The sequence below is a fragment of the Lemur catta genome, chromosome 13, assembly GCF_020740605.2.
Source record: "Lemur catta isolate mLemCat1 chromosome 13, mLemCat1.pri, whole genome shotgun sequence".
NCBI classification, from domain to species: Eukaryota; Metazoa; Chordata; class Mammalia; order Primates; family Lemuridae; genus Lemur; species Lemur catta.
Genome location: NC_059140.1, coordinates 76,624,557 through 76,650,037, shown reverse-complemented (window position 1 = coordinate 76,650,037; position 25,481 = coordinate 76,624,557). Strand labels below are relative to the sequence as shown.

At 51.9% G+C, this 25,481-nt stretch overlaps 2 protein-coding genes across 3 annotated transcripts; both read right to left on the bottom strand.

The window, feature by feature from the left end:
- Nucleotides 1–1,786: 1,786 nt before the first annotated feature.
- Nucleotides 1,787–7,044, bottom strand: CDX2 (caudal type homeobox 2). 2 transcript variants are annotated; one of them, XM_045566848.1, is made up of 3 exons: nt 6,504–7,044; nt 2,901–3,046; nt 1,787–2,038 (listed from the first exon to the last, which is right to left on the bottom strand). In XM_045566848.1, the coding sequence occupies exons 1-3, from the start codon at nt 7,042–7,044 to the stop codon at nt 1,787–1,789; spliced, it is 939 nt and encodes a 312-aa protein (XP_045422804.1). The 2 variants fall into 2 exon arrangements, with proteins under 2 accessions (XP_045422804.1, XP_045422805.1); XM_045566849.1 differs by having other exon boundaries at nt 1,900–2,038; nt 2,905–3,046.
- Nucleotides 7,045–15,151: 8,107 nt separating this feature from the next.
- Nucleotides 15,152–24,421, bottom strand: URAD (ureidoimidazoline (2-oxo-4-hydroxy-4-carboxy-5-) decarboxylase). Its single transcript, XM_045566847.1, has 2 exons — nt 24,197–24,421; nt 15,152–15,946 (listed from the first exon to the last, which is right to left on the bottom strand). Exons 1-2 carry the CDS (start codon nt 24,369–24,371, stop codon nt 15,600–15,602), a joined length of 522 nt encoding a protein of 173 aa, XP_045422803.1. The 5' UTR covers nt 24,372–24,421; the 3' UTR covers nt 15,152–15,599.
- Between the last annotated feature and the right edge of the window lie 1,060 nt (nt 24,422–25,481).

Here is a 25,481-nt window from a genome sequence, read left to right as displayed (position 1 = left end):
GAGGCGCCTCCTCCCTCTGTTAAGGCGCTGATTAGGCTGTAAGGTGCTGGTGGGAAGAAATGGAGAGCAAAGCCCGCCTCCCCCGGGCCCTGCCCCGAGCGTCCAGCTCCGGGGCCTCCAGGACCAAAAACCTCAAGAGCGACAGCCTGGTCCCCAAGAGATCGGCCAGATAACAAGCAGCCATCACTGAAGAGATCTTCTTATACTGGGTCTTGAATTCTAGTTTGTGGGGGTGGGAGGGGATGGGATAAGAAAACCGGGGGGACAGCGAAGAGAGTGGAGGCAGAAAGGGCTCATGGAAATGCCCAGTGATTCACAGAAGACTATGTTCATGGAAATGTTGTCTTGGGAAAACGGGAGAAAAATTTTTTCCCACTTAATGCTTATGTTCAATTAGCTGGATTGTGGGGCACCCCAGGGAGGAGGGTGTCACTGAAGAGGGGAGTTGCCTGGCGTTTGCAATCGCCTCCCAGTGTATTTGATGAGATGCTATGAGGGGCCCTCTCACCCCCACCCCCAATAATTCCCAGCTGCTGGGAAGCAGCTGACCATTCAGATGTGCATTTTGCCCAAAGGCACCCCCAGGAGAACCACACATTCCAAGGCAGGGCTCAGGCTTGGGGGCAGGGAAGGTCTCAGAACCTGCTCCTTCAGGCTTCTGACGCTCTGGGGTAAAATGAGGCTGTCCAGATAACCTTCTCCACCCACTCCCTGATTTTTCTGATTCTAGCTTGCAAGCAGAGAAGGTATTTCATTTCTTCAAAAAAAGAATAATAATTCCAGACAAAAACTAAAAAAAATAAATACAGACTCTGAAATCCAGAACGCTCATTTATCTTTTTTCTTTTTAGAAAAAAATTCAACAGTGTTCAAATACCCCCCACTTCCCTTCACCATATCAGTTCTCTCCCCATAGATCCAGAAGGCTTTTAAAATGCTGGCTTGGATGTTACACAGACCAACGACCCAAACAGCAGCAACAACAACAAAACCCCCTTCTTCATCAGCCCCAAGATTGTGAAAATGACAGGAAGTCCAGGTTGGCTCTGGCATTTATAGCACTGACATACATTCAGCCCAGAGAAGCTCTGGTGACAGGCTTTTTAAACAAGCCCTGTCCGGGCCCCCTTGTGAGGCCTGGAGTCCAATAACCACCCCCTTACACCACACGCTGCACATACACCAGCCAAGCCTCTCCTGGTCTGGAAAGGGAGGAGAAAAGAGACACAGGCCACCTGGGGGTTCTGCAGTCTTTGGTCAGTCAGCTTTCTATCTTAGCTGCCTCTGGCTTCTGCAGTTTAAATCTTGCCTGCCCTGGAGGCAGGAGGGCCAGCTGGGCCATGGATGGCAGTGGGCAGACGGCAGCCACCTTGGCTCCAGGGTGCTGTTCCTGAGTCCCTCTCTCCCCTCAGTTCCAACCAGCACTGTAGCATGCAGATCTTGGAGGCAGAGTGCTTTGGAGGAGGAAGGTGAAAGCCTGCTCAGTGTAGTCAGTCCAGGCAATGCTTCTGCCAGTACTGAATGAAGCCCAGTGGTTATTTCCTGTCTCCTCAGTGGCAGAAAAAGCCAGACCGGAAAAAGTAAAAATCTGGGATAATATCTTCCCTGAGGCCCCCCAATCCCACTTGTCTTTACTCCTGGCCCGCATTTTTCCTCTGAGAGCTAGGTTTGTAGGTATGAGTTTGTGGGTGGGAGTGGAAGAGTCTCTTCTGAGGATTCTAGCAGAGTCCATGCTCCTCATGGCTCAGCCTGGAATTGCTCTGCCGCTGCAGACCACTGTGGGTCACTAGGTGACAGTGGGGTTTAACACCCCTCCAGTTGGCCCCAGAACCCCAGGGACAGAACTGGGCACTGAGCCTTGCAGGGAAGACACGGGACTCAAGGGCTCTGGGACACTTCTCAGAGGACCTGGCTGAGGCTGGGGAGGCTGTGGCGGAGGCGGTGGAGGTGGCTGCTGCTGTTGCTGCTGCTGCTGCTGCAACTTCTTCTTGTTGATTTTCCTTTCCTTCGCTCTGCGGTTCTGAAACCATATTTTAACCTAGAAATGGAAAGGCGGAAAAAAACAGACTGTAGTGAAGATGAGGACAAGAGGAAAAAGAGGAACAGTATCCGGCAGTGTCACCAATGTCTCTCTCTCCAACTAAAGAACCCTAAACCCTCCTAGAGGCTTTTGTTGGATATCTCCATAACAGCCCAACCCTGCAGACATTCCCAAGCCTAATTCACTCTCATGAGAAGAGTCTTCCTCCTTCCTTGCTCCCCAGGTGTTTTTTCAAAGCAACTTTATCTACGTCTTTATTGGAAAAGTTCAGAGTCTCAGGACCTAGGAAAATAGAAACTGCAAGGCCCTTTCTACACAAGCAAGAGGAGGCCAGTGTACTTCAAATGACAACCTTTGGCCCCTCAAGGCTAAACTGAAATGTAATATTCCTTACCTTGGAGATGAAAATGAGTTTTAATGTATGGCTTCCTGGCTGTGAATTTGTCCTCTTTTTTCTAGACTATCTATAGAAACTGTTCATGAAACAGGTCTCACCCCTCTAGCTTTTATGAGCAGAAATTGTTTTTTTCCTCCCTCAGTACAGCACCAAGAAAAAAGAGAAAAGGTTTTAATAAGTCTTTATTGACCCAAATGGAATTCTGGATTAAACTAACACTCTTGGTTTTTTCTCACACCTCCCAGATCCTTCAAAATAGAAAAAAAAAAATCAACAATATAAAAAAGGACTAGAAGTAGAAGAAGGCTTTTTAAAAAGCACTGCAAAGGCAAATGCTGGCATTCTCCTGCTGTAATCTGCCCACAGAACTAGGTGGACCCTGTGGCCAGGCTGCTAACCCTCCTGCCGCCCCCCACCCCCCCAGGCAGCGGCCAGGCCCAGGGGGACCTGGGCGGTTCCCACCTGCCTCTCTGAGAGCCCCAGCGTGGCAGCCAGCTCGGCCTTCCTCCGGATGGTGATGTAGCGGCTGTAGTGAAACTCCTTCTCCAGCTCCAGCCGCTGGTGGTCCGTGTACACCACTCGGTATTTGTCTTTCGTCCTGGTTTTCACTGTGGAGGAAGGAGAAGTTAGCACTGAGGACTGCAAGGCAGCCCATCAGTCATGGGTAATGACAAACCTCCCTAACCCAGGGGCCATTTCTCTTCCTCCACCACCCTGGGGGGCCCCGGTTTGGCTGGTTCCTGCCAGGCCTGACAAGACCCCCCAGAGGGTCCTGGAGGGAGGGAGGAGGCTGGGGGGGCGATTAAACTAACCTTGGGGTTAAGTGGTTTTTAAAAGTTAAAAAAAAAAAAACCTAAAACCTCATACACAAAGAAGATAGCAGAACACAACCATCCTTTTGGTAAACCAAATATCATACTGGCACCAAGGGAAAGTGGGGGCAGGGTGGGGCCGCCAGAGTCCAGTGAATATCCAGATTTTCAGGCCTACCAGAATGGAAGCCCACCCTGAACACAGCTGGGGTTGTGCGTATGTGTTGCAAAGGTGGAGGTGGGGTTACTTTCTGTTTGCTTTACTACAAGTGGAAAATGGGGTGCAGGAGCTGACAGCTTCCCTCAAGTCACCAGAGTCATCCCCCAGACACACCAGGCTCATCTGGTGGAATTCTGAGCTGGGCTCTGGCATTCGGAATCTATGCTGGCAGGCAGAAAACCAGTCCTCCCGGGACACTTTCTACCTGCCAGAACCCAATTTGGCCAGTGGCACTTTTTCGTTCTAATTCTCCATTTAGTCCAGCTGCAAACCCGGCTAGAGCTATCCTGACCAGTGATCTATGCTCATTGGATTGAGTCAACATATTAAATCCTGGATTGATTGTTTTACTGAAGGGCCTTGACAAATAGTGTCCACAACGTTGGAGCAGCCAGAGCCTGGTGTCTCCACCGGCTCTGTCCTGGGTCAAGCCTTTGGCAGAGCCCTGGCCAGGAGCTGTTCTCTCTGCCTCGGTCCCAGGTCGGGGTCTTCTTGCTGCTGAACAGGTTCAATCGCCCTGTGCCCAGTCCTACCGAAAGATCTGAAGGGTCTGGGAGTTGCCTGGAGGTGTTTAATGCCCCGCAGGCCGACTTTGTTCAGGTAAAACCCTTTGCAAACCACAACAAAAGCGCCCTGGGAAGATACAGGCCGGATCAGAGGGAGCTCCCCCCGAGCCGCTGAAAGGGGAACACAGCGGCAAACAATGCCGGACAAGGCGATCTTATCAAAGAAAAGCCCTTTCAATGCCTTAATAACAACCGCATTCTGTTTGAATTACCACTACTGAGCAAATGGCGGCCCCGGCTTTCATCCCCCTCCCCGCCAGGCGCATTAACATAAACACGGCCGGCAGGCGCATTTGAATGGGCGCTGCGGCCCCGACCCCGCGCCAGCCGGGGAAGTGCAGGGACCTGACACGTCCTGAGAGCTGTCTGCGAGCTGGGCGCGCTCACAGGCCTACCGCCCCCGATCGCCAACTTTTCACAGATGAGGAAACTGGAAATGAGACGAGGTCACGCAGATAGTATAAGGTGGGGCTGGCCCTGGAACCTGGCTGGAGCCATAAAGGACGCCTCCAGGGCTGGGAACGGGGCGCAGGGCAGTTCCCTCAGCCGAACACCCCAGGAGCGATACTCGCCCTGAGGGGGCTCGGAGCGGCCCTTGCTCGAGTGCTGCCCTTTCAGGGTCCCGGGAGGGCCGGGGGACGCGGGGACCAGGACCCTGTGCGCTCTTGGGCCCGCGACCCCAAGGCCTTGGAGGCGCCCCACACCCCCTGGGAACCAAGGCGAGGGGCTGAAGGAGGGGAGGAATGAGAGGGACTTGTCAGAATTCATTATTGACTGCGAAAGTCACCACCCTCTTTCCGGGCCCTAAAAGAGACAATGGCAGGGCTGGGAAGGTGTATATCAAAGCGGACCAGGCCGCGTACCCCCCTCCCCTCCGCCCCTTGACAGATGACGCTCCGCAGAGGAGTAGGGCTCTGCTCGCGGGCCGCGGCCTCCACACATTAACATCACAAGGGCGCCCGGCGCCAACCGCGGCCTTGCCACCTCGGCGCGGGACTTCACAGCGACCTCTCATCTGCTGACCCCGCGGCCTGGGCCCCGGCGGCTTCCTTCCCTCCCCCACAACCGCAGGCCCTGGCCCCGCTGCCACTCTCTCCGGACACGCAAAAAGTCTCCCTGAGGCCACCAGCGACCCCGGCCAACCGCGCCCCAGTGAGGCTATGTAGAAGGTGGGTGTCTGGGAGCGCGCCCTGAGGGCGCCTCTTCTTGGGGAAGGGACCAAGCCAAGTGTCCGGGGCCAGCCCGAGGCTACTCTGTGGCCTTCTGCCTGACCGGCCGTATTTCCCACCAGGACTCTCCGCATGTGCACAATGATGCAGAAACTGATGCCTAGACACAGCCCCAGCAGCCGCTCTGATTTATACGGCTGTAATTGGCTATAAACCTCTGCAAAGTGGCCATAACCTGCATGCGAGCCCGACTGGGCCAGCAAGGAAAGAAGCGAGAGAAGCGGAAGCGCTGAGGTCTGGAGAAAGACTTCTTGGAGTAAAAGAGGACGCAAATAGAACTCTCCCCATCACACCCATTCGCTCTTGCCAACTTGACACACATCCCAACACCAGAAGGAGCCAATGAGCCCCATAGTCTAGCAAAGTTAGAGTCTTGAACACACACAGACGCACACACACACTCGTGACACCCTCGAAAGGAAGATTTGGTTAAACGACCCCTATCTGGAGCACAGGCTGAATCCCCACCAAGGTTTCCTCCCGCTCTCCCTGCCCTCTGCGCAGACACGAGAGGACTCCCGCTGTTTCTTGTCCCTAGCCTTCCAGCTTTTGCTTAGAATAACCCCTTCACAGATAAAAGGTTCGGAGACGGGGCGCGCCCCCTTCCCCTTAGCTCCTGGAGCCAGCACCTTCTTTCCAGCGACAGCAGCTTTCTCCACTCCCTCTGCTCGCTGAATCCCTTGAATTGGCCCGAATGGCCAAACCTGGCCCCTTGCGCAGCCTCGACATCTCCCTGACAACCTCCAGGCCACCTCTGCATGGGTGGCTCAGATCCGGAAGAAGAGCGCGGAGCGCGGAGAGAAATGGTCTAGACCCGGCCCGAGGCAGTTCGAGGCTCCCTCTCCTCCGCGGCCAGCAGCTGCGCAAGGAACGAGGGCGGCAGCAAATGCGGAGGACGCGATTCGGCTCCCGTGCAGCCGTGCTCATGCCTACATTCCCCGGGGCTTTCCAAAGGTATCTTAGGGTTGTGAATGACGGACTGTTGGAAAGAGGAAGCCTCTCCTCTGCCCCAAACTGAACACGGTGTTGTGAGACTCAGAATATCCACTCCTAGGCGCAGTAACCAGAACCCTCGAGAGGCCAGAGTCTCCCGAATTTGTCCCCCGGCCCTCCCCCGCCTGGCGTGGACAGACAGCCCGGGACACCCCTGTGCGCACTGGACGCGCAGCCGCCCCACAGCCAGCGGCCAGCCCGCGCCCTCCCAGAGCGCCCTCGCGCGGGTCACCGACGCCGCTCACCTTGGCTTCCGAGGGACGGCTGCGCCGGCTTCCGCATCCACTCGCACAGGTTCCGCCGCTGGCCGCCCGGGGACAGCTGTTCTGCGGCGGCAGTGGCGGCGGGGCCCGGAGGGCCGGGATTGAGCGTCTGCAGCAGCCCCGAGGCGCAGGAAGGCGCGGCGGCCGGGTGGTGCGGGTGGTGGTGCGGGTGGTGGTGCGGGTGGTAGTCCGCAGGGCTGCTGTAGCCCATGGCGGCGGCCGGGGAGCCCCCGTTGAGGCCGTGCGCGACAGCGTTGGCAGCGGCCGCTGCGCCCCCCGGCGCGTAGCCATTCCAGTCCTCCCGAAGCGGGGCGCCGTACGCGGCCGGCCAGGACGGCCCCGGGGACTGCGCGCTGTCCAAGTTCGCGGCCGCTGCAGCCGCAGCCGCCACGTGATAACCGCCGTAGTCCGGGTACTGCGGGGGGCTGACGAAGTTCTGTGGCGCCAGGTTGAGGCCGCCTGAGTGGCGCACGGAGCTAGGGTACATGCTCACGTCCTTGTCCAGGAGGTAGCTCACGTACATGGCGGCGAGGGCTCGAGAGCAGACCTCACCATGCTGCCTGGGGAAGGACGCTGGAGGCTGCCAGGGGCGCGAAGGGGAAGGGGATAGGGGGCGCGACGAGCGGCGGGTGGCTGAGCCCCAGCCCGCGGTGCTCCGCTGGCTCCTCGCGGCGCTTCTGCCTCCGAGGCGGTCCCTCCCTCTGGCCTGCCTCCTCCCTCCCTCCCTCCCTTTCTTCCTTCTTTCCTCCCACCTCCTTCCCACTGAGCTGCAGAGGCGGGGAAGACCCGCCACAGGCTGGCGTGCGGAGCCCCAGGCCGGCGGCCTTACGTGATTAACGAGTGTTTACAAGACTCTATTAGTAATGACACAGACACCAATGGCTGGAGACGTCGAGGCGCAGCGCGCATTCAGCGCACAACCCCCCGAAACACAATTTGCATTTTAAAAGATAAGCGGGGGACCTCGCGAGAGGGCCACGACCTGATCACAGCTAAATATTCAAACCTTTATTGTTAAGAGCTTCCTCCTTCCAACCTGGTGCACTTTAACCTCCAATCACAGGTTCAAAGAATGAAATCAAGAGACTTGCAAAAGAGAGGGGGGAGAGAAAGCTATCTTGGTGGGAATCTGGGCTTGGAGACAAGAGCAGTCGTTGTTTATGCATTTGCAGGGAAGGGGGCGGTCAAGAAACTCCTTCTGCCCCAAAGAGAAAAGAAAACGGAAGCCATTGCTTTGATGAGAACGTCTCTGACCAAACCCGGGAGGTGACGAGGAGAGCCCAAAGAGATAGGCCGATTCCTTCCTGCCCTGCGCTCCCCGACCAGGACCACTCGCAGCCCCAAACAACTGTCACCGCCAATCGTTTATTTTCTTGCCCAAAGAAATCACTCGCTTTCTGCACAAGATAAACTATGATTCTAGCTTCAGGCTGCATCTTCGAATTCATCTTACATTTTGGGATTTGAGTTAAATTAAAGCAATTTATTTTTAAAACATTTACATTCAAGAATCAAAAATCTTAACCACATAACTAATGGACCTGTGGTTAAAGTTAGGCTAGTGGTTACGGGGGAGGGCATAATTGGAGGGGAGCAGAGGGGATGGCTAGGGTGCTGGTAATGGTTTCTTGAGCTTCTGATTACACCGTGTGTTCATTCAGTTTGTGCAAATTCATCGAGCTAAACTTGTATGTCTATTATACTTACATAAATGGTTAAAAATCAAGGAAAAGGGAGCCTAGAATTTCTGCTAATACATACCTGGATACTTACATGCCTTACATCATACCTATGTCTTAAAAATACTCTTTCCTTTACATAGTAAAACATTCTCAGATAAATTTGTTTTTCATCTCTAGGGAATGGGAAGGCAACCCAGGGCCATTATGTATTATTGCTAATGAAAAGCTACAAGTGGAGAAAAGTTGAGAAAGGAACCTTCCTGGCTTTGGGAGCGCTTCAGTCCAGGGACCCAGGGCTGAAAGTGGCCACCGTGGGGACCGGAGCTGCGCAGCCTGGATCGGGAATTGCAGAGGCAGCGGGATTTGGCTCGCGCGCCCATCTCCATTTCAGCAATCGCATGGAGTGGGCCCGCGGTCGCTGTTTGCTTCCTCTGCGAGCCCCAGTCGGCGCTGCCACACTCGGGCATGAGGATCCCCGCGACCGGCCCCGGCGGGCTGAGTAGCCTGATTAGGTGGCTTTGAGAGCTCTCAGAACCCGCGGGCGCTCCCCGCTCTCCTGAAGACCTGCACTTGTTGGTTCTCATTGTCAAGCGCTTCTCTTGGGCATTTGTCACCGACGGCGTCATCCTGTCATTTCTGGAGCACTTTCCAGTGTCCGAGCCTCATATTTCCCAGGATGAGGGACAAAGTCAGCGTTACTGTCCTCCCCATTTTGCAGGTGACAATCATCAAACTGGCTCTGTGGACAGACCCAAGTGAGATCAAAACTAGCCGAGGGCCAGGATCCCGTGTTTTCTGGTTCCTCCCACACTTTGTGTTTTGTGAACAAGAAGATTAAAATTGGGGGTAGCAGAGTACTGGGAAGCTAAGGAGCTTCCCACTCAAGAGTTAGGAGACCAGAGCTGATCCTCCTGGGGGACCTCCAGGCCAGGCCCAGACGGCTGAGTGTCCTCAGACTTCCCAAGAAATAAAACCGGAAGTAAATTGCAAACCCCATTACAAAACCCAAATCATTGAGGGAAGGGCAGAAAGGGATGTCTGCAGTCTTGATGGGGCGGGAATGTGGGAGGTTAAGTGGTGGGCACTGCGAACTTTTGATCTAGCAAACATCTTCCTCCTCTTCCTGGAGACACAATTCCCCTTTCCATCCCCCACAAGCTCACCCCACCCCAGGCCTGAGTTCTGGAAGCCTAGGCCGAGGCTCCAGCCTGTGTCTTCGGAATGCAGGCATTCTTTGGAACAATCGCTTTATTGGGGACAGCCATCCCCTCCACCCTGTGGTGGCCGCTTCCTGTGTTTTTATGGCCAGGGCTGCGGGCCTCTGGCTAATTGTCCCAGCTTTCCAGCTGTGTCTCTGTGCGCTGCCCTGGAGAAGGGGCTCTGGCCCGCACACCTAACTGCTTTGGGAACCGCCAAGGCTGCTCTGACCCTGAGGGTGAAGCTGGGCCCCAGAGCTGGCCAGGCCACAGGGAAGCCTGAGCCCGGCTTGGGGTGCTCCAGCCATGAAAAGGAAACCAACAAGAAAACCAATTAGTTTCCCTCATTGCAAAAATGGGTCTCCATGGCAGTAGCCTGGCCTGCCTATGGTTTCAGGGTATGGGCTGTTGGTGAGGGGAAAGGAGCTGTAAATGATGTCCTTGGACAAACTCCTCAGCATGGAAGTGTCCTTCTACATCCAGGTTGCCCTCTCAGCCAAGAGAGGGCCAAGCCAGGACCATGGGAGGGGCAGGGTTGTGGTAGGGAGGGGTAGAACATGGCAGATGGGACAGGAGCCTGGGTGTCTTTCCATTTGGACAGCCCTAGCCCTTTTCTGGTTGGTGGCCCATGGCTGTCCTCTGGAGATTCACTCTGGCAGGGGCAGCCTCTCCAGCTTCTGAGTGCAGGTGTGTCGCCCTGGGAGGGTGCAGGAGCCACCTGCATCAGGGTCCTATGCAGGGCTTTCTTAGTCCTAGACCCAAAGTGCTTAGTGGGTTTCTTAGAGACTTTTGGCCGGAGCTGAGGACCCCAGAAGGAACAGGGATGGTCATCCTAACCCCCGGTGCTGAAGGCACCCTTCCATCCTGTACTTCTCTGTCACCACTCTGCTGCTGCCACCTGGCCAGAAAAGGCTGTAGCAAATTGTTCTGGGGGAGGCAAATTTGTTTGGGAAGCTTGAGGCTGGGATTGGGCTGGGGCTGAAGCTGTGACCCCATGATGCCATGGCTAGAGCCCATTTTTAAGGGCAGAAAATGTTGGGAAGAAAGAGATCCAGGTAAATAAAATGACAAGAAAACTGCAGGGGCAACAACAACCAGGTTATCAAAGGGACATCTCTTTGTTACTAACAGTAGAGGCCACTTTGCATTCCTCAGAGAGGGTCTGGGCTTCCAGGACCCTGCTAGTGGCAAGGACAGGAGCTGTGAAGAGGGGTGGGGAGTAGGAGGCTTCCGGAAGGGGCAGGCTGCCCCACCAGGCAGATGAGACACTCCTTAAATCCACAGATCATTGACACAGCTCCCTCCCTGCTCAAAGGTCCCCAGTGTTTGCTCCGCCTTGGGGGACCTGCTTCTGCCTCTGCCTGCTATTTGTGGCTCCTGGAAACTGGGGAGCCCAGTGACTCACATAACCCAGAGAGGACAGGCTGTCTCTACTCACCTTAGCATGGAAGTCTACTTTCTGAATCTTTTTTAGATCAAGAAAATTATCTAAATAACGCAGCCCTACCATACCCCTCTCCCCTGCACAAGAAACCCTCACCCTGCATTTATCTGAATTCCCAGGATAATTAAGGAAGTGTAAGAGGGAAGAGAATATTGTCTGATAAAATTATTCAGCTTGCCAGTCTGTAACTGTGCTGTGGAAAAACTGCTCAATCTCTACTTAATTTGGCATTTAGGGAGTCTTTCAGCCATTGCACTCAATGAGCCATCCACTCACACAAAGAAAGGCTCAATAATGGATGGTTTGACCCCAGCACCCCCACCCTGCCCTGCCACTGCGCACTGAGCTAACATCTCCCGGAATGAAATCAATAGCAGTGTCCTTTCTGTGAGGCCTCCCCAGAGTCCGCCACCTGTCTGGCCCCATCAGGCCACAGTGGAACCCAACATGTTCATCTTGAACAGCAGGGAGGGGTCGCAGCTGCCCACAGCTGCCCAGGCTTCATTCACAAGAGCAGATGTGTCCTGCTCAGTAGAGTGAAGAACGTTTTCCTCCCAAGCAAACTGGGTTTCTAGTCCTCTCTACCTGAGGAAAAGTTCTCAATTCATGAGTGATCATTTTTGGGCTAAAGTTTTACTATGCAAGGACCAGGATGCAGGAGGATAGCATAAGGAAAAACAGTGGTCTTGCTTTTCTTGTGGAGGGACCACCAAGCTTTCTGACCCAGGCAGGGAACACATTTTTTATGTTTCTCTATCCAAAATATATTCTCATAGCCAGGAGATCAAGGAAAACAAAGAGCCTTAGGAGAGGGGATAGCGTCTGGGCGTAGAAATCTGGTTCTGCTCACTGGGTGAAAATTATGCAAATAAATAGTCATTGCCCATTTTCTTCCTTTCTTCTGAAATTAGGGTTAGTAGACAGAGTTTGGGCATTGGATTATGCACTGTAAGTCTGTGTGGTGGGTGAGCACAGAGATGATTTAAATCCCTAAGAGTCAGGGGATTTGAGAGTATCAGGAATTTGGGATTTGGTACCCCCACTGGGAGCCAGAGCTTCCACCCCACGGGAAACTGCTTGATGCCAGGGAGAATCAGGTTCTCTGAGCAGGTGCCAACCGAAGGTTACCAGCATACCAAGCTTTGGCATGGACAGCTTTCCACTGACAATTTGTTCACTCACTATTGTCTTGTACCTGGAATGACCTTTGTTTATCATATGAAAATATGTTCCTAGGAAGCCCTACTAGGTAAGTTTTATGTGGCTAAAGGAAGGACTTGGGTAAAGGTTCAACTTTCCTTGAGTCACTAGGCCCACCTGCTAGCTACATTCTCTAGAGGGGATCCAGGGGTCTTAGAGTCTGTGTGTAATCTTTCCATTTTACAAAGGAGACCCTGAGGCCCAGAGAAGTTAAGTAATTTTCCCAAGGTCGCACAGCTAGCTGTTCAAGTCCCTTAAACTAAATGAGCTACAATATGTGCATTCTCTGCAACCTATAGCAGTCTGTACAGATGTTAATTATGACTAGTGCCACCCCAGAAACGTTGCATCCCCTATACAAAACCAACTAGTATGATTCAGGGAATCTCAACTTCCCACTCCCACCCCTACACCAAATAGTACCAAAACAATCAGGTTCTGCTGTTGCTACAATTCTGACTGCTTTCCACATCCTATTTATTTCTCTCTTTCACAGGCGCCTGCTAACTAACTACAATTTATTGAATGGTGAATTTTCTATAAATTCCATCCCAGATTTTTTTCCAATTGACAAAGAAGGTATCCATCTACTTTTGTCTCATAGTAAATACTTTCTGAAAAGAGATCTTCTCTCTTTTTGAATCAGCACCGACATCCTGTGGCTACTCTCTGGAAATGTGGCAAATTTAAAATGCATAAAGGTTATGCATGGAATTTGTGTTGCTTTTTTCCCTTCCCTTTCTTCCGATATTAGTGTCTGTAGACATCTTTTGGGCACACAGCCCCAAAAGCCTACCTTTCTGGGTAAATAAAAAGGAGGTCCCATTCAGGTTCCCAGTTCCATAGCTGAGCCACAACCTCAGATTCTGCTCATGAATTCCAAGCAGCTGCGGGAGCATTCGCCTGACTGGGCTTGGACTTTTCAAAGGAAAACGAAAATTAGCAAAGCCGCCCCCTCCCAGCAAGGGCGTGTGCATGGATGGGTTTTCGCGTTACAAAAATTGAAATCAGCTCCTTGCCTTCCAACTCTTTTTAACGTTGCCACTGTGGTTCTTTTTGTTTTATTTTATTTTGTTTTGTTTTTAACGAATTAGTAAGTAAAATATTAATTGTTCACCGTGGAATCTACACCAACCACTTCTGCGCCCCCTGACGCTCACTGGGCGCGCCCTGGGCGGTCCCTTCAACTCCGCAGCCGCGGCTGGCGTGCGCGCTGGGGTCCCTGAGGCCGGGCTGGTCTCCCGCATCCTGCGCACCAGAGGGTGGAAGCGGGACAGTGTCTCTTCCAGGCCGCGGCCGGCAGAAGCCCAGGGCGTGTCGCTGTTTGAGCCAAGACACGGCGGAAGAAAACTACCTGCCAGACCTCAGCAGCCGCAGGTGACCCACCAGCGCAAGCAATAGCCTCTGCCTTTCCGCTCCAAGAGCCACCAGTGGCTTTTGCCGGGGTCCTTCCCAGCCCGGCGCCCACGTCCCGCGTCCTGCGCTTGCCCTCCAGGCTGCCAGTGCTCAGGCGTCTTTGGAAGAGGCACTACGCAGCCAGCTCTTCGTTCCCCCCGCCCCCCGCCCCCAGCTCCTTAGAAAGGGACAGATCCAGAGTTTGCCCCACAGGGATAAACAGTTCTCCGACAAGCTTTGAACTGTCGAAATGTAATTGTGTAACTGGAAACACCTGGGTCGTGCCTGCGCGGCCAGATCGCATCTACACTCCTGCTAACAAATACCTCTGGGAGTCTTGCCCCGGTGGGTTCTGTGCATCGCCTGCTGAGCTCATTTACGTAAAGAGCACGGACTCTAAATTTTGGAGGCCCACTTATCTAAGCGTTGGATTCATCCCCGGGTCGGACAGAGTGCCCTAAGTACAGTGGGTTATTCTGAGTCTCAAATACCAGACTGTGGCATTTGAATCCTGGGTCAGAAAATCCTCTTCACCAAACAGCAGGTTCTTGTGTATGTCAGGAAATCCCCCAGGTTACCTTGGCTAGAGGGAGACAGGTGTGCAGCCCTGGTCGGGCACCCCACCATTGCCTCAAGGTCCCAAAGTACAGGCGCTGAGTCATTGAGTTCCCTTCCTGATGTGCACCTGGTGCTCCTACGCCCAAAGAAGGTGTGTCTGGGCACAAGCCCAGGGACGCTGGTGGTGCACCCTGCTTCCCTGGCACCCAACCCATTACCAGCTTCTCTTTCCGTCACCCTTACTACTAGCAGGGGACATTAGAAAGATGGGAAAGGGGAAGGGAGTTCCTTGTCTAAAATTCCCAGTGCTCTAGAAGTGATTAATTTCTGTGAAACATCAGCCCCAGAACCAAGAATGTGGCCAGCAGCTTATGGAAAGGTTTTCTTGCTGCAGCTGCTAATCCTGAACAGGGCTGGTCACTAATGGAAATTCTTGTCTTCAAAAAGGCTAGCTCTGCCTTCACCTCTTATGTTGTCTGTGTTAGGGAGGACATGGATGGTATGTTTCTCTTCCAACAATAAGAACCCTAAGTAGTATATGTTGGGGCCTGGCACACCTGTGTGTGAGAGAGAGAGAGAGAGAGAAAGAGACACACACAGAGAGAGGGTGGTGGGCTCCTCCTCCATGATGCTCATGTACTTTCCCCCAGTGGACATTCCCGGGGCTGGTGCAGGGAGCTGCCCAGCCTAATCCAGCTCTGAAGCCCTGGTGTGGACAAGCTCCCCAGACTCGGCCTACTCTGCCTGGAAAGATGTCTACAGGCATTTCCCTCCATTTTATCAGCGCTATGGAGTCCTGCTCATGGAGGGGGGCGGTTACAACATTCAGCTGCTCAATGAGTATTACTATTTTAACAACTGATCGCTTTCCCAGGACAGTCGAGCCAACCCCCAAGGGCTGACCTCCAGGAGAAACAAGGGGCTCGCCCGCTCCTGACGGGCCCATCTAGCGCGGACACACACATCCCCTCTTAGGAGCCATGGCTGCAGCTACTCCGCAGGTCTCCACGGGGCGCCTCCCCGACGCTGGCCCTTCGCCGGGCTCTTCCCGGACCACCACCCCCTCCCGCGGCTTTCCCGGAGCCCTGGGCCAAGGCCAGCGTTTTGCTTTCCGAGCTCCGGCTCCCGCAGGTGCCCCAGAGCCAGAAAGCCGCTTCTGCTCACATGTAAATGTCGGGGGAAGAAAAACAAAAAAAAGACAAACCGCTGTGGAATAAATGATTCTTTTCCCGTCCGTTTTGCTTTGCAGCTCAGGCTTAGCAGGAGAGGGTGGGGAGCCAACGAGAGCTGGATAAGCGCTTTGCAATCCACAAAGGCTGGTGGTGTCAACAGGCCGCAAAGGGAATGAAGAATTGAAGCAGTGAGCTGGATAAATCGGGGCAAAGCACTAAACGATATAGATATTTTGGCAACGCGTGCGCGTGTGGGTGAGTGGACAAAAGGGCTCATTACTCGTATGAATGCTTCAATTCTCCACTTCCTTCGTGCGCGTGTGTGAACGCTGGCTGCAGGCCCGAGTCAGCCTCCCACCCAGGACCCATCGCTCCAGGCCCGGCCCCCGCTCGTCCCGCCCTGCGTCCCGGGTCCCGGGCCTGTGTGGCAGCTACAGCCCGGCGGGGTGGGCGCCGAAGAGGTCGGCGAGGCGCAGGCTGCCGATCTTCTTCACCTCGTCCAGGGCGGTGCGCAGCTCCTGTGCCGGCGGGCAGTGTAGCCGGCGCGCCAGCTCGAGCGGCACCGCAGCCCGGCCGCGGAGGCGCGCGGCGAGCACGAAGGGGAAGCCGAAGCGCGCGCGGTACTGCGCGTTGAGCTCGGCCAGCTGGAGCCGCTCGTCCGCGCGCAGGCTCGTCAGGCCCGCGCCGCTCTGTTCCCGCTGCGACTCGGCGGTGAGCGTGCCCTGCTGCAGCTCGCGGCCCGCCAGGTCCGGGTGGCAGCGCAGGATGCCCTCCTGGCCTGCGGGAAAGCACAGACACGTGGCGGGAGCGCGTCACCTCGCCAGCTCCGCACGGTGCAGCGGAGAGGGCGCGCCGGCTGAGTACCGAGCGCTCGGCTGGGTCGCCGTAAGCCGGCCGAGTCCGGCCCCCTGCCCCGCCCCTCCCCGAAGGAGGCTGCGGGAGTGTAAAGCAGGGTCCCCAGGCCGCGGTGTCTTGGCGAATCTGGGAAACCCATTGCGCCCGCCCCTCGAACAAATCCTGGACCGTGGGCCTCTCCGTCCCCGCTACATTTGGTCCGGACTAGGACCCGGGGCCGAGGCGGGAAGTCATAGGTTTGTCTTTTTAGACCTTGGGTCAAGAAGAGTGGAGGAGAGAGGGCGGCCGCGGAGGCTCGGAATTTACGACTCGATCGGGAGGGAGCAGGGACGCGATAAGGAGCCGGAGCAGTTCGTATCTTTTCAAAGTCCTTTGCTCTCAGGGGGGCTTTGATGTCGAAAGGGGCCGGACGAAAGTGCCTGAAGACTGCCTGCAAAAACCCTGGAATGGGTTTCGTTCTGCTGCAAAGGAGAACCGGCAGGGGCGGGCGGATTCATGGGGATAACATCCATGTGGTGTGGCAAATAAATGCCCAGAATTTTGTGACCCTAAGTGTGAGTTCTGGGTTTCTGGAATCAGGCATCCAAAGAGCCTCACAGATGAGTAACTACAAAGAAACCCTTTTCAGCGGGAGTTCCACAGTCCTTTGAAAGAAAGTGGCTTTCCTCCATTTAGGGAAATTGCATCCACCCACCACCTAATCTCCTAGGCCTAAAATTGGAACCCCCTGGTGTGATGCCTGGGTTTGTTTGTTTGTTTATTTATTTATTTGAGACAGGGTCTCTCTCTGTCACCCAGACTAGAATGCAGTAGCACAATCGTAGCTTACCGCAGCCTCGAACTCCTGATCTCAAGCAATCCTCCTGTCTCAGCCTCCCGAGTAGCTGGGATTACAGGTGTGGGCCACACCCGGCTAATTTTTTTGTTTGTTTTTCTTGTAGAGAGGGGTCTCATTATGCTGCCCAGGCTGGTCTAGAACTCTCAGCCTCAAAGGGTCCTCCTGCTTCGGCCTCCCAAAGTGCTGGGGTTACACTCTGAGCCACTGCTCCCAGCCCATACCTGGAGTTTTAAGTCCTAACCCAGGGGCTTTCTCTGAGCCCTGGCCAATCATTTTGTTTAGCTCTCTAAAGTGAGAATTAGAATCCTCCCTGCTAGGCAAGATTTCAGACATGGTGATCAGGGAGCCATGATCTGTAAAATGAAGGTGACACCTAACTTACTGTGTAGTTATGATGATTAAAGACAATTCATTCACCTAAAACAGTCTAATGCCCAGTAAACATAAACAGTCATTATTAGTCATAGTAAACGCAGTGGAACTGGACTGGTGGCCACAGGACTACTAGCTCTTGGTATCTCAGTACAGCAGTTGTCAGCCACTCGTGCTGAGAACAGGTGTGAGGCTCTATTAGAAAAGGGGCACATGTAAAACACACTTTAATAAGTTACATCTTGATAAAGCTGGGGGGAGGAGTCCTTTTATTATGGTATAACCAACTCCTCCTCAAACCTTATAGTTTCTGTCCTGTAGAAGGATGGGTGAGAGTGCCCCATCTAACTCATAGACCAAAGTCCCAAGAGGGAGGGAGAACTGGGGATAATGTCTCCATGTAAGAGAAGATTCAGTGAAGGCTCAGAAAGAGTTAGGTGGCCTGCTCTAGGTCACTCAGCACTCTGCCTGGAGCATCAACTCCAAATCACAGGCGTTTTCGGGGCACCTGCCCCTGCAAGGTTAAAGGGAGTTCAAAATGAAACTCATGTCACCAATAATCCCATCCATGTACTAGCACTGTTTTAGACCCCTCTCCTGGGTGCCCTGCCGCTCAGGCACTGCAAACAGGAGTTGGTTCTTTCTCCCCAAGTCCAGCCCCATCCGGGTCATGCGAAAATGTAGGTGTTAAATTCCCCACCTGGGGGAGCAGCCTCAGCCCTGGGCCCTTGTTGTCCCGGCCACACGGCCGCTTGCCTGTTCTAGGCGAACCGGGCACAGCGCGGACGCCAAGCCCCGCCCGGATCCCCTCTGTGGCCATGAGTCCCGGATCGGCAAAGGGTCCCCAGCTGCGGAGAAGGGGAAACCACGCGTCCTGGGCGGCTTCCGTGCGGGGATGAGCAGGACAGTCCCCGCACCTCCCCCTCACATATTCAGAGGTTCAAACCAGCCCCTAGGTCACCTCGCCCAGTAGGGGCGCTTCTCTTTCTCCCCAATTTCATACTTTCTGGAGGATCAGCCCGAGCTGCGGGGTGGAGACAGGCCCTGGCGTGCGGGTGGGGCTGGGGTCTGTCCCCTTACGGCCCCCTCCTGGACCTCTGCGCAGCCCGCGGGGCAGAGGGAGGCGGCCGAGCAGCGCCCGCGCCAGGTTCCCCCTTGCCCTTCTTGGCCTTGCATCTTACTCCGGAGGGTTTATCTCGCCTCTTGAAAACATCCCCGGGGTTAATGTTTGCCTAGGACTGAACATGTGTTTTCCACTCTTGCGGGGAAGAGAGAAAAGAGGCCAAGAAAAGGGCAGCGCAAAAGGCACAAGAAGAAACTAAAGAAGAACTTTACACACACACACACACACACACACGCACACACACGCACCCTCGGCTGCATATAACAAGAAAAAGGTGTGAGGAGTCAGGTAGAGGATGGTAGCTCAGAAGAAACAGAACGGCACCTCGCCAGGCCAAAGACTTCGTCTTCACTGCAGCAAACCTCTGAACCCTTGAGCACTGCGGGGAGGGGTGGGAGATGGCGACCACCCGGCCCACCCTCCTGCAGCAAGGACCCAGTTCCCCGCCAGCGCCAGCGGGTTGTATCCTGAAGGGACGCCCAGCTGTAGCCATAAACCCAGCGGGAGGCTGTCGATTGGGCGGGTACTTGCCACCTCCCTGCCTCCTGTCCCTAGGCTGCCCCCACCTGGAATGCCGGTGCTCCAGCCAAGCAGTCAATGGCCTGCGCTCCTTAGGGCATCTCGGTGCTGCCCGTTCCTCAGGTTTTCCTGAAATTCTGGACTTACCGCTTGTGCCATCGGGGTGTCATATCTAGAGATGCAGGTGTGGACACGTATTATTTGTCAGGACCACAGGATATGAGTTTCTGCACCTAGAAGAATTCCTGGCACAGAGTGGATGCTCATTGTTTCAATGAGAGAACAGGGCAGACAACAGTGGCCACTGAAGCTGGGAACCCCATTCCAGTCCACCTGCCTCCCTGCTCTATAGCCACAAATGTGTTCTCACCCCTGGTACAATGGCTAGTCTGTCCTTTCTATCCGAAACCAACCCCACCATTTGCGTTCTTGAAGCCAGCCCCTCTCTTTCTCAAAGACTTTGCTTATGCAATTTCAAATATCCATTTTCCACCCCCTTGCCCTCATCAGCATGCAAACATGCCTTAGAATTACTTGCCTCACAAACAAAATGAAAACCCTCTCTTGATTCCTTGTTGCCCTTTAGTTTCTCCCTATTTCTCTGCTCCTCCTCCAAGCAAAACTGGAGAGGATTTGTCTCCTCACCTTTCCACCACCCCTCCTCCTTTTCCAGGTCCACTCTGTCAAGCTTTCAGCCCCACCCACCAACCAATCTGCACTCATCAAGGTCACAGATGATGGACATCTTGCCTGAGCCCAAAGTCAATGCCCTGGCCTCTTCTTTCTCAACCTCTGTGGAGCATGTCACCTGCTTGGCCCTCTCTCCTTCCTAAAAGTTTGTCCTCAGTTGCCTTTGGAGACATGACTTGCCTATTTTCATCTTCCTCTGCCAGATCACAAACACTGAGGTATCCCAGGACTCAGTGCTCACATCTCTTCCCTTCTCTATTTACAGCAATACACTAAGTATTCTCATCCAATCCCAGGGTTTTATATGCCATGGATTCTTTATCTCACCCAGATCTAGTTTAACAGTTAGTTTTTCATGGAGTTCCTCTGTTATGATCCGATTGACCATCAACAGATTCATTTAGATAATTATAAGGTGTCTTAGACTCAGCAAGCTCCTTCTCTGTCCTGTCCTCTCAATTCTAAGTCTTCCTCACCTCAGAAAATGGCACCACCACCCACCCAGCTGCTCAGACTAAAAACTTAGGAGTTATCATTAATTCAGCTTTGTTTCTGATCCACCTCCCCTCCAACAAATCCATCAACAAAAAAAAAAATCCTGTCTGCTCTAACTCTAAGATCTATTCTGAAAACCCAGTCACATCTCTCCATCTCTACTGCCCCCACCACAGCCCAAGCAACCTCCCCTGCCACTTGTACTGCTGCTGCACCCCTCAACCTGGTCCCCCTGTGTCTGATGTAGCCCCCACACAACCATCCTAAAGGGTAAAGCCAGTGGTCAATCACTGCAAGGGGAGAAAACCAAATTTCTTAATACACCTAAACAGCTCTGCATGATCTGGCCCTTGCTGCCTCTTCTTCCTCATATCCCTGCACCTGTTACTATTCCCCAACCACCTTGGTCTTTCTGCGCCCCCAAACATCAAGTGCATTCTGGTCTCAGGTTCCCTTTCTTAGAGTGGCCTTATCCTAGATTTTGTCTGCTTCCTTCTCATCCTTCAGTTTTAAACTTAAATTCCACCTCCTAAGAAAGAACTCTTTATTATATATTTTCTACAACATTATATATTTTTCTAATAATTTCTAGAATCTGAAATAATCATAGTTATTTATCTCAATCCTGTCTGTCTTCACTAGAATGTAAGCTCATTGAAGGCAGGGACTCGTTCACTGCTCAATTTCCAGTGCCCAGGACAATGCCTGGGGCACAGTGGACACTCAGTAGGTATTTATCAACCAATACATCACTCTTGGAAAGGAGTGTTGTGTTTTTTGTTTTTTTTTTTTACTGAATGACCAAATAAACACATTTAATAGCTTGATCTAAAACCCTCATAGCTTGTATTATGAGGAAATTATTAGTATCCAACTCCTTCATTCATTCAGATCAGAAACAAACATGTTCTCAAATAAGTATTAAGTAGGAAATTATGGCATTACTGTAATTCTGAAACGCACAAACAAATGCACAATTAACTCTTAAGAAAGTTGTGTTGCTCTTTGATTTTTAACAGAAATCAGTTCTGAATTGGTTCAGGTCAGAGTGTGTGTGTGTGTGTGTGTGTGTGTGTGTGTGTGTGTGTTTCAACCGTCCCTTCACAATTGCCGTTCCTCTTGCCTGGAACTCCTTCCCCTCACTTTTAGAAGAACTGATTGGCTAGAGAGGGTCCTGTGCCAGTTAGTGCTGGAGTCAAATGTTAATCTTGGACTGCCACCTGGTGGCCAGTAATAATCATAGCATAACCTAAAAGGATTCAACCTTGTTTTACGCTAAAACCCAATTTTCATGTTAATGGGGGAGGGTTTCCTTAGATCATCAAAAATTCTTGACTAGGTAGATCACCATATCCCGATCATCTCTCTAAGGTCCCTTCCAGTTTTAGGATTCAAAGACACTATTTCACCCAGAGTGTTCCTTACTATCCGAGGGGTAAAGGTAGACCATGCAATAAATCCCATTTTATTTGATTTTTTTACAAATAAAAATTATTATATTTATGATGTGCAACATGATGTTTTGATATATGCATACATTGTGAAATAATGAAATCAAGTTGTTCAACATATGCATCACCTCACATACTTAACATTTTTTGGTAGTAAGAACATTTAAAATCTACTGTCTTGGCAATTTTCAGGTATAAAAAAGATTATTATTATTAACCACAGTTACCATATTGTACAATAGGCCATTTTATCTGATTATGTAAACAATGAACCATGGGGCCTGGGACATCAAGCATTCATGTTAATTGAATATATTAGTGAATGAATGAATGAATGAAACCCCTTAAAGTATTCCTAGAATTTGATTCATTGGAAAATCTTTCAAAAACCTGTTGGGTTTGACTCCCAGTCCTGCCACTTTCTTCCAAAGCTGTTGGGTTGACTCTTGGGATTATTAGAATTCCAGTCCTGCCACTTTCTCAAGGCGTGTCTTTGCTCAAGTTACTTAATCTCTCTGTGCTCCAGTTTTCTCATCTGTAAAGTGAGGGTAATAATACTACTACTATTCTTTACTTTATAGGATTATTAGGAGGATTAAATGAGTTAACTCATACAAAGTGTTTGGAAAAATGTGTGGAACAGGCCAGTAGTAAAAGTTCAGTAAATTTAAGCTATTTGTTTTTCGCATTATTACCACTGCTAACATCACTTATCTAATGTCATTAAGATGATTAGATATGGAGCGGCTTCCAGACAGCATTGAGGCTTTGCTCCTGGCTGCCTCGGAGACATGTGTGGACAGCAGCATAGGCCCAATAGCAGCCTCCACCAGCAGGGAGCTTCCTCCAAAGAACTGTGTCTAGTGCAAAGCAACAGCTGTCCAGTTGGCCCACACTCTCTCTGGCCATTTTGTCCCACTGACCTAAGGCTAAAGTCCCCCCAGTTAAAATATTAAAAGGGAAGGAATTGTACCAGGATCCATCATCTTTCAACATCACCTTTGGAACAATTTCATTCCTCCATCCAGCAAACCCTTATTAAGTCCCAATATCCTATTCCGTCGCTGGTCTGGAGTCTGACACTGGCCAGAAGGCAGAGCATCTATTGGACGAGGATGGGGATCGAAACAGTACGCAGTCCTGGCCACACCCCACTGTGCTCAGGACCACGACTGGATTCACCCTTAACTAGAACCTGTGGTCAAATGGATTGGGGTAAGAGTTGGTAGCAAAAAAAAAAATGGAAATAGAGAAATTTTAATTTTTTTAAATCTAAGTTCCAGGGACAGGGCAATAAACCCCAAATATTTGTGTGTTAAATAACTGGACAAACAGATGAATAATAGATTTAAATTATTCATGCTCTGCTAGCTTTCTCTCTCAACACATTCCCACCTCAGCCCCACCATCCCCTTGGTTATTAAGACAATCATGGGATTTCCCTCCTTTTTCTTTCCTGATAGAAAAAAAAGTCATTCATACCCTCTAAAAATTATTTTCCCCTGTGGCTCAGGAGGCTCCCCTTTTGCCTCCTCTACCTTCCCTCCAGACACTGCGAGCAGGCCTCCCAGGGCTCTTGCTCCTGCCAGCTTGCCCCGCAGCTCTGGGCTGGGCTGTGGCTGTGGTCAGGAGGCTCCCGGGCCTGCCGGCTCCCTCGGGGCTGGGGCCTGAGCCCAGTGGGGGAGCCCAAGAGCTCAGCCATGGAGAGGGCCCAAGAAGTGGGTGAGGGTCAACATGGCCCCAACATTCCTGTCAATTTAATTTTATAACATGACCCTCCGCTCTTCCTAGATGTGCCTAAAATGAATTAAAATGAGTTCCTTATTTTGGAGATGTTCATCTGACCTTTGGAAGCCATCCACGATGTCCAAGCCTGCCCCGAGGGCCAATCCTCTGTTTGTTGGCTCCTTTGTGGAGTAGAAGTCTGCCCACCAGGGGTCTGCGGAAGGCCCCTTCACACGGTATCCACAACAGCCCCTGAGGCAGCCTGGGCGGCCCACCCTCGCCCCTGACCTGCAGTGAAGCTGTGTGTATTGTTCTGAGCCACCTGGGGTCAGCCTGAACCTCCACCTCTTCTCCCCACCCCGCACCCAGCAGTGCCTCCTTGTCCCTCTCTCCCCAGAAGAAAGCAACAACTCCTTTCCCTTTCTCCAGAGGGATTCCTTCAGATTCTCCTCTTTCCCCCTCAATCCCTCAGGGAGTTGCTGATCTGAACGAATTCACCTTCCTCAGCAGTCCAGTCCAGACTGGCCCCTTCTGGAAGAAACGGCAGCCATTTGCTCTTTCCCCTGGGCTCCCGAGATAGTCCGATATCCAGCTGGCTCCTCTCTTGCATGCAGGACATTCCCCAAGTGAACACTCAGTGGCTGAGAGAGGGTGGGCCCTCAGCCTGACCTTCGGCCCCTAAATCACTGGGAGGCCTTTTGCCCTGTTCCTCCTGCGACCTCAGAGCTCCAATGTTTAACAGCCACTCAGCCTGGCCAGCCCGCCTTCCTCGGCCCACTTCTGACCTAAAGCACAAAAGGGCTTGACTCTCATCCACTAAACCTGGGGAAACTTACTGAACCTTCTGATGAAAATCACTAAATGAATATACCAAGTATAAGCAACTAGACTAAAATAAACATATCTTGATAAGCATATTGGAAAGCCCTTTGCGGAGAATGTCTAATACCGAAGCCTTACCGGACTGTGGCAGAGCATCAATAAAGTCAAAAAAGTGCTTCTCTAAATCTTCCACGTCCGAGAATGGCCGCTGGGACCAAACAGCAGCGGCAATCAGAGGACATCGCTCAATGACGTTCCCAAACACATCCACGAATTCTCCAAAGTCCATGGAGTTGACCTTCTCAATGTCCATGGCTTGTATTGAGCTGCGGGCAGCGGGACGTCCCACTTCCCGCTCCGTGAGTGAGTGACGCCGACTCTGCTCACCCGGTTATATTTGCTGAACACACGAGCTTGCTTTTTATGCAACACCACCTTAGCGTGTTTTAAATGCCTCTGGGAGAAGTGCATCCAGATTACTTGTGTAATGAACAAACACAGGCTTAAGGTTCTAATCCAGGGAGCGGAGATCTCTGCATGGTCGATGTTTCTAACCAAACTGTTCCCATAATCACAGACCAGCAGGAGTCATATTTCAGCCTCAGCATTTGAGCCAGATATACTTTTAATGTCATTAGCATTTTAATATCATCATTATTGCAGGAAGTTTTCTGCTAATAATTCAGACAGTTCACAAGTCAACCTGTTTGGAACTTGATTTCCCATCTCTTGTTGCTGCTGTAACACAATAGGTACCTAATAAATGCTCATTAAACAGGATGAGATATCTAAGGAATAGTTCTGTCCCATTCTCTATAATCTCTCAAACACCATCATGAATTATTGTCCTCTTGAATATATCTGTCCCTATCTAAAATCATCTTGCTATTGTATTTATTTATTTGAATGACCTGGAATCAGTCAGCTCTCAGGCCTGACTGGTTCCAGGAGCCTAGAGACAGTGTGTCTAGTTGCCTCTAGCCTGGGTGCCTAGACCCTGCCACGGCAAGCACACAAGAAACACTGTGGGATGAATTAGTTGGCCAAGTGACCATATAGATTGGGTTCACATGCTAATGTCTCCCATGTACACACAAAACAAAAATAATGTGCAAGGTAAAGTCAAAGAAGAGGTCAGAATTTACAAATAAACACATTGCTACTATTTCCCTTTAGAATTAAAAATGAAAATGTATTTCCAAAAGTTGTACCAGTTACACATTTGCTTCCATTTGAATCAAAATTCATTGAGAGAGCAACAGCATGAGGATTAATAAAGTAGTCACATTTGCCCCTGTGGTCTGTAGAGGCATATGACAATAGTGCCTGTGCAATCTATCAGCAGCCATAGGTTTTGTCCTAACTCTATAGACCGTTCCCCAGTGGGGTTTCCCCTTGACTGTCTGGGCCATCGGGTCATGGA